The sequence below is a fragment of the Scophthalmus maximus genome, chromosome 12, assembly GCF_022379125.1.
Source record: "Scophthalmus maximus strain ysfricsl-2021 chromosome 12, ASM2237912v1, whole genome shotgun sequence".
NCBI lineage: Eukaryota > Metazoa > Chordata > Actinopteri > Pleuronectiformes > Scophthalmidae > Scophthalmus > Scophthalmus maximus.
The window spans coordinates 9,714,318-9,722,500 of NC_061526.1; the positions used below are offsets into that span (position 1 = coordinate 9,714,318).

At 46.4% G+C, this 8,183-nt stretch overlaps 2 protein-coding genes across 3 annotated transcripts in view; both read right to left on the reverse strand.

Annotated features, from left to right (window-relative positions):
- Window positions 1-116: 116 nt before the first annotated feature.
- On the reverse strand, window positions 117-6,789 carry LOC118320037 (Fc receptor-like protein 5). 2 transcript variants are annotated; one of them, XM_035650817.2, is made up of 10 exons: window positions 6,647-6,789; window positions 6,478-6,534; window positions 6,294-6,326; window positions 5,360-5,474; window positions 3,152-3,300; window positions 1,926-2,171; window positions 1,510-1,791; window positions 969-1,214; window positions 767-892; window positions 117-611 (listed from the first exon to the last, which is right to left on the reverse strand). In XM_035650817.2, exons 2-10 carry the CDS (start codon window positions 6,500-6,502, stop codon window positions 496-498), a joined length of 1,338 nt encoding a protein of 445 aa, XP_035506710.1. In that variant the 5' UTR covers window positions 6,503-6,534; window positions 6,647-6,789; the 3' UTR covers window positions 117-495. The 2 variants fall into 2 exon arrangements, with proteins under 2 accessions (XP_035506710.1, XP_035506718.1); XM_035650825.2 differs by having other exon boundaries at window positions 522-660.
- Window positions 6,746-8,183, reverse strand: part of LOC118320028 (zinc finger protein 501-like) — a 2,355-nt gene continuing 917 nt past the window's right edge. The window contains exon 2 of the mRNA XM_035650811.2: window positions 6,746-8,085. Within this exon, the coding sequence (XP_035506704.1) occupies window positions 6,934-8,085 (1,152 nt within the window). The 3' untranslated portion in view covers window positions 6,746-6,933. The remainder of the gene's footprint in view (window positions 8,086-8,183) is intronic.

The window sequence follows — 8,183 nt, forward strand, 5'->3', positions numbered from 1 at the left end:
TTATCTAGTTATGAATAAATGTTCAAGTTCAATGGAGTTGAACATTGTTGAAAACTGATGAAACTGTTTCTGTAAAATTACCAAAAATTTTAATCTCACACAAAACAAAACACTGATGAATAACAGTCGGTTTTTATTTTAGTTTTAAAGACTATTTATTGATGAATTGGGAAAATAATTGGCAAATAAATTGATAATAATAACAATTATCATCAACAATTATTGATGAGCACATTTCAATCTCATGTCAGACACAATTTTTCTTTAGCTTTATTGTCAAAATATTGAATAAAAACTTAAACCAAAACTTTACACAATAAAACAGGATTTGTATTTTTTAAAAAGGGGAAAAAAACATAAAGAGCAAGTCCAGGACCAGAGGACACACACACCCACACCTGACAGACCACGACGACCAATCAGGGCGGAGCTGTGACGAGACGGGAACATCTCATTGGACGAATTATACAAACAACGTGAGAGAGAATGTCTGTGTTAGAAGTGATGCTCGGTGGTGACGTCGTCAGTGACATCGCTGTACTCTCCGTCCAATCCCCCGGCGACGCCGACGCCGGGTGGGGTCATCGCCATGGAAACAGTCGGGGACCTCTCTGCAGGATTAATTCATAATCTTTAATCAATCGTCAGATAAATCTAAATCTGAAAAAAAACCAAGAATTTATTTCCTCAAATGAAGCATGTTGATATGATTTAATATGATTGACTGATTGACTGATTGATTGATTGATTGATGGATGGGTGTCACCTGCGGGCCTCTGTCGGTATCTGGACACCAGGAGCAGCGTGGAGATGAGGTACGGCGAACTGACCACGATGCAGCGGATTGCGGTGAACACGGTCGGGGTCGGAGCGGCGGCGGCGGCGGCCCCGTCTGGACAAACAACACAGGCGTCACTTCCTGTCGTCTCCGTGTCGGCCATCTTTAGTCACCACCCGTGGTTCCTCACCTCTGACGAACAGCCAGCCGGGGGGCGAGCGGCCCAGGCCTCTGACGTCACACGTGTAGGCTCCTTCGTCGGACTTGGACACGTCGTAGATGGTCATGTGCGCCGCGGGCTCGTCGCTGACGTGGGAGCCGTCTTTGTAGAAAGCAACCGGGAGGCTGGAGGGCGCGTTCTTAGTTCTACAGTGCAGCGTGACGATGTCTCCCGCCGCCACCGGGAGCACGGGACTCAGCAGGACCACCGGTTTGTCTGGAGACAGACGGAAAAACAAATATGATATCAAATAAAGCCTCTTTTAGATGACGCTCGTAGTTAATGACGAACGAAAAGAAATGTATATGTTTGCTAATATGAACATTTATATTTTACACAATGAACAAAGCAGAAAAGATTAGTTGACTTCTCTCGTTTGTCATCAGAAGTGTTTGATAACGACATCTTAGGAATATACTCCCTAATATCGATCAGGATATAAATCGTCAGGTTGCCACTAGCTGCCTTTAAAAACACATAACTACAGTTATTGATGAATATTCCCTCTCACCGTGAACCGTGACGTTGACGGAGTTGCTCCTCTGCCGCGAGGGCGACTCGCACCAGTAGACGGCGCTGTCGGGCTGCTTGACCGTCTGCAGCACGCAGCCCGACGACGTGGGCGTCCCCCACTTCTCTCCGCAGCTGGACAGCTGCTCGCCGACGCTGGTGAACCTCTTGACGCTCCACCCGTGGGAGCTGCTGTTGTCGCCGCAGCTCAGGGACAGGTTGTCGTACTCGATCAGCTGAGACGAGTCGGGCGTCGCCGCGAGAGACGCCGGCGCCAAATCGTCTGTTGACAGAAGAGACACAGGAGACCTACTGTGAGCTAGAAGCTCGTTCAGCTGCAGTTCCAAACAGGTGAAAACACAGCGCCCTCTGGTGGTGGAGGTAACGTTACAGGTAAAGGAGCTGAAATGTCTTCACCTGCGACCAGCAGCCAGGCGGGGGGAGACGGTTCCAGGCCTCCGACCACACACGTGTAGGCGCCTTCGTCGGACTTGGACACGTGGTGGATGGTCATGTGACCCGTAGGCTCCGCCCTGACGAGGGCGCCGTCTTTATAGAAATCCACCGTGGGGTTGTGGAGCGGAGTCTTTGTTTTACAGTGCAGAGTGACGTCATGTCCCTCGGCCACCGGGCGGACGGGACTCTGAAGGATCACTGGTTGACCTGGAGAGGGAACAACTAACTACTACTCTGGTCCAGGTTGATGATGTCACAAATATAATGATCGTCTTTATATACAGTCACCGATCGTCTTTATAGACAGTTAATTATCATATTTATATACAGTCAGTGATCGTCTTTATATACAGTTAATAATCATATTTATATACAGTCGTGATCGTCTTTATATACAGTCACTGATCGTCTTTATATACAGTCAGTGATCGTCTTTATATACAGTTAATAATCATATTTATATACAGTCGTGATCGTCTTTATATACAGTCAGTGATCGTCTTTATATACAGTCAGTGATCGTCTTTATATACAGTTAATAATCATATTTATATACAGTCGTGATCGTCTTTATATACAGTCAGTGATCGTCTTTATATACAGTCAGTGATCGTCTTTATATACAGTCAGTGATCCTCTTTATATACAGTCAGTGATCGTCTTTATATACAGTCATTGATCGTCTTTATATACAGTCACCGATCGTCTTTATATACAGTCAGTGATCGTCTTTATATACAGTCAGTGATCGTCTTTATATACAGTCACCGATCGTCTTTATATACAGTTAATAATCATATTTATATACAGTCAGTGATCGTCTTTAAATACAGTCACTGATTTTCTTTATATACAGTCACCGATCGTCTTTATATACAGTTAATAATCATATTTATATACAGTCTCTGATCATCTTTCTATACAGTTAATAATCATATTTATATACAGTCTCTGATCGTCTTCATATACAGTTAATAATCATATTTATATACAGTCAGTGATCGTCTTTATATACAGTCACTGATTGTCTTTATATACAGTCACCAATCGTCTTTATATACAGTTAATAATCATATTTATATGCAGTCTCTGATCGTCTTCATATACAGTTAATAATCATATTTATATACAGTCTCTGATCATCTGTATATACAGTCTCTGATTGTGTAGTTTTGTGTTGATCTCACCGGTGATGGTGATGTTGACCACGTTGCTGCTGTGTCCGTGTTCAGATTGACACCAGTAAAATCCGCTGGCCTGCGGTTTGACCGCGTTCAAGTCGCAGCTGGACGACGTCTGACTTCCCCAGCCACTCCCACAATGGGACAGCTGCAAACTGCAGACACGCCCCCTCAGTTCAATGGACCACAGACAGTCTCCACCCACCGTGAGTCTGTTCACTTCCAATTGACTCAGCAGTTCCCCTAGAGGGCGCTCACGAGCTGAATGTGCTAAAATAATTATGTTCACCTGCTTCTAGACACAAAGGACACAACTCATTTTAATTAATATCAGAACTGATATAAAAAAATACCAAACCCTTTGTTGTGTTGTAGTGTTGTGTGTTGTAGTGGTGTTGTGTTGTAGTGGTGTTGTGTTGTAGTGTTGTGTGTTGTAGTGGTGTGTGTTGTAGTGTTGTGTGTTGTAGTGTTGTGTGTTGTAGTGGTGTGTGTTGTAGTGTTGTGTGTTGTAGTGGTGTGTGTTGTAGTGTTGTGTGTTGTAGTGTTGTGTGTTGTAGTGGTGTGTGTTGTAGTGTTGTGTGTTGTAGTGTTGTGTGTTGTAGTGGTGTGTGTTGTAGTGTTGTGTGTTGTAGTGGTGTGTGTTGTAGTGGTGTGTGTTGTAGTGTTGTGTGTTGTAGTGTTGTTGTGTTGTAGTGGTGTGTGTTGTAGTGTTGTGTGTTGTAGTGGTGTTGTGTTGTAGTGGTGTGTGTTGTAGTGGTGTGTGTTGTAGTGTTGTGTGTTGTAGTGTTGTTGTGTTGTAGTGGTGTGTGTTGTAGTGGTGTGTGTTGTAGTGGTGTTGTGTTGTAGTGGTGTTGTGTGTTGTAGTGGTGTTGTGTTGTAGTGTTGTGTGTTGTAGTGGTGTGTGTTGTAGTGTTGTGTGTTGTAGTGGTGTTGTGTTGTAGTGGTGTTGTGTGTTGTAGTGGTGTTGTAGTGTTGTGTGTTGTAGTGTTGTGTGTTGTAGTGTTGTGTGTTGTAGTGTTGTGTGTTGTAGTGGTGTTGTGTTATAGTGGTGTTGTGTGTTGTAGTGGTGTTGTAGTGGTGTTGTGTTGTAGTGGTGTTGTGTTGTAGTGTTGTGTGTTGTAGTGGTGTGTGTTGTAGTGGTGTTGTGTTGTAGTGTTGTGTGTTGTAGTGTTGTGTGTTGTAGTGGTGTGTGTTGTAGTGGTGTGTGTTGTAGTGTTGTGTGTTGTAGTGGTGTGTGTTGTAGTGGTGTTGTGTTGTAGTGTTGTGTGTTGTAGTGGTGTGTGTTGTAGTGGTGTGTGTTGTAGTGGTGTTGTAGTGGTGTGTGTTGTAGTGGTGTTGTGTTGTAGTGGTGTTGTGTGTTGTAGTGGTGTTGTAGTGTTGTGTGTTGTAGTGGTGTGTGTTGTAGTGGTGTGTGTTGTAGTGGTGTTGTAGTGGTGTGTGTTATAGTGTTGTGTGTTGTGTATTGTTGTGTGTTGTAGTGGTTTGTGTTGTAGTGGTGTGTTGTGTGTTGTTGTGGTGTGTGTTGTTGTGTTGTTGTTGTGTTGTTGTGGTGTTGTGTGTTGTGGATTGTTGTTGTGTGTTGTTGTGTGTTGTTGTGGTGTTGTGTGTTGTGGATTGTTGTTGTGTGTTGTTGTGTGTTGTTGTGGTGTTGTGTGTTGTGGTTTGTTGTTGTGTGTTGTTGTGTGTTGTTGTGGTGTGTGTTGTAGTGGTGTTGTGTTGTAGTGTTGTGTGTTGTAGTGGTGTGTGTTGTAGTGGTGTTGTGTTGTAGTGGTGTGTGTTGTAGTGTTGTGTGTTGTAGTGGTGTGTGTTGTAGTGGTGTGTGTTGTAGTGTTGTTGTGTTGTAGTGGTGTGTGTTGTAGTGTTGTGTGTTGTAGTGGTGTTGTGTGTTGTATTGTTGTGTGTTGTAGTGGTGTGTGTTGTAGTGTTGTGTGTTGTAGTGGTGTGTGTTGTAGTGGTGTGTGTTGTAGTGTTGTTGTGTTGTAGTGGTGTGTGTTGTAGTGGTGTTGTGTTGTAGTGGTGTGTGTTGTAGTGTTGTGTGTTGTAGTGGTGTGTGTTGTAGTGGTGTGTGTTGTAGTGGTATGTGTTGTAGTGTTGTGTGTTGTATTGTTGTGTGTTGTAGTGGTGTGTGTTGTATTGTTGTGTGTTGTTGTGTGTTGTGTGTTGTTGTGTGTTGTTGTGTTGTTGTTGTGTGTGGTGTGTTGGCGGTACACTGACCCTATTGTCGTGTATCTCCACAACGTCCATTGGTCGGAGCCCGAGTGTTCACAGAGAACGATGACCTGCTCATACTCGAAATACTGAGACGTGTCGGGAGCAACGGTCGCCATGGCTGAAATAAGAAGAACAAGACGACGGAGGATTTAAACAAATTCTAAAGCCCAGAGGGAGCTGCAGCGCGAGACTTTCAGGGAAAAGAAAAGTATCGCAAGGGTCGCCCCCTGGTGTCTGGCTGCAGTATAGGTCGTAAGCCCCGCCCCCTCCATGTAATTGTGAGGTCGTTCTTATCACACTGACGTATGTTCACATGTAATGTGATGATTTAAAATAAAAAGGCCTGAGACTCGTGATTGGTCAAGAACGTGTTGAAGTTGTGATGACAGTACATGATGGTGTGGCTTGATTACAATAGTTATTTATTTTTAATCACTGTTGTATATGATTAATAAATGAATCAATTCATGGTGTCACACCCTGTGCTTCCCCCGGTGGAGAGTTCTTCTCTCTGTGTTCTCTGAAACACTGAAGTGTCTCCACTGTTCATGTCCGATGTTTCTGATTCGTACAGACACAAGTGAAGTGAAGGTTTGGTGAGTTCAGGGGAAATCGTGAAAAGTAGGTTTACATTAAAAAGTGCCTCTGTTATGGTCAGTGAACGATCAGTCACCCCTCAACCTTCAAAAAGAAAAAACCCAGAATCGTCTGTTGGTAGGAAACAGGAAGTGGAGAGGTGTCACAGGTTTCAGTCTGATGTTTGTAGAAAGGACCACAGCAACAACCCCCCCCCCCACACACACCACCCCCGCCACCACCAGAGATTTAATATTCAATCCACAATAAATATCATCATCTCAACACGTCAAACTAATGATCATAACCTCCAGGACACGCACACACACACACACACACACACACGAGGCGGGAAACTCACCGGACTCACCAGACGTCCGGAGGATCAGCGACACTGTCAGAACATAAATGTTTTTAATAAAAGAACTTTATTTAACAATATTCATGACATGAACATGAGATTTTTTTGGCAAAAGTAAAAAAATTGAAACTCATTTTAACTGGTGTAATTATCTTTTCATTATGTATTTCATATATCTACTCACAGAGGAAGAGCAGCGTCGTCTTCATGCTGCACTTTCAGACTGATGTGCTCTGGCATCCTGTCAGACCACAGAGCCGAGGCCGGGGGGGGGGGGGGGGCAAACAGGAGAGTCAAGTTCATCCATCTCTTTTAATACGTTAGTTTTGATTCTCAACATTTATTTTACACACATTTTTCGTGTTATTCTTCTCGCTGACACCGGGTCATGTGACTCCTCACCTCCTGTTTGTCTCACTTTCATATTTCAGGACAAAGAACAACATAGTTCATCGTTTTCACGTTCCAATATATTTAATTCATTTGTGCAAGTTTCAGAAAAAACAACGATATCATTTAAATGTGTATGTTTAATAAACGTGTTTGTCTGATTCATCATGGTCACGATTCTTCATGACAGAACGCGGCAGAGTTGAACCGACAGTTGCCATGGTGACCACTGAAGCTGTGAGCGGGACCTTCATCGGTCCGTCTTCGGATCGTGGCTTCTCTTCTGGTGGACGCGCAGTTGTTTGGACGACGCGAACGCTTTGGCGCAGCGGTCGCAGCCGTACGGCTTCTCGCCGGTGTGATCTCGCCGGTGGACCTTCAGATGATCCGCTCTGGTGAAACTGGCGGCGCAGTGGTCGCAGGCGTACGGCTTCTCGCCCGTGTGAACGCGCTTGTGCGTCCTGAGGACGTCCGACCGGCTGAACGCCGCGCCGCACTGGTCGCAGCCGTACGGTCGGTCTCCGCTGTGGATGCGCCTGTGGCTCTTCAGGTCGCCCGACCTGCTGAAACCTTTCCCGCACTGGTCGCAGGCGTACGGCCTCTCGCCCGTGTGGCTGCGTCGGTGCGTCTGCAGCTGAGTCGACGTCACGAAGGACTTGGCGCACCGGTCGCAGGCGTACGGTTTCTCTCCGTTGTGAAGGCGCCGGTGGTTTATCAAATGACCCAAGGCCGTGAACGCTTTGCCGCACTGGCTGCAGCTGTACAGCTTCTCGCCGCTGTGGCGGCGCTTGTGGCCTTTGAGGGCGGTGGGCGTGGTGAAACACGCCCCGCACTGCTCGCAGGCGTACGGCTTCTCGCCGGTGTGGCTGCGCTCGTGGATCTTCAGGCCGTGCGACGTGCTGAACGCCGCCGCACACCGACCGCAGCCGTACGGTCGCTCGCCGGTGTGGACGCGTTGGTGTATTTTCAGGTAACTGGCCCGGGTGAAGTCCTTCCCACACTGGTCGCACATGAACGGCTTCTCGCCCGTGTGGATGCGCCGGTGTGTTTTCAGTCTGTTGGACGTCATGAAGGATTTCCCGCACTGGTCGCAGCCATGCGGCTTCTGTCCCGTGTGAACGAGCCGGTGGATCGTCGCCGTGCTCAGAGCCCGGAAGGTTTTCCCGCACTGGTCGCAGCCGTACGGCTTCTCGCCCGTGTGCCGGCGGCGGTGAGTTTTCAAAGCGCTGGCCGTGGCGAAGGAGCCTCCGCACTGGTCGCAGCCGTGTGGCCGCTCGCCGCTGTGGACGCGTTGGTGCGTCTTCAAACGGCTGGAGCTGGGGAACGTCTTCCCGCAGAGGTCGCAGCTGCTCTTCTTCTCCTTCGTACGAACACTCGGATGAACCTTTGAGTGTCTCTGTTTCTATAGTAACACACAGACAGAGAGAGACAGTTGTCATTAGTGTATGAGGTCGGAAACATTTATGTGACGTCTTCTTTGATTTTTTTAGTTTGGTTCAT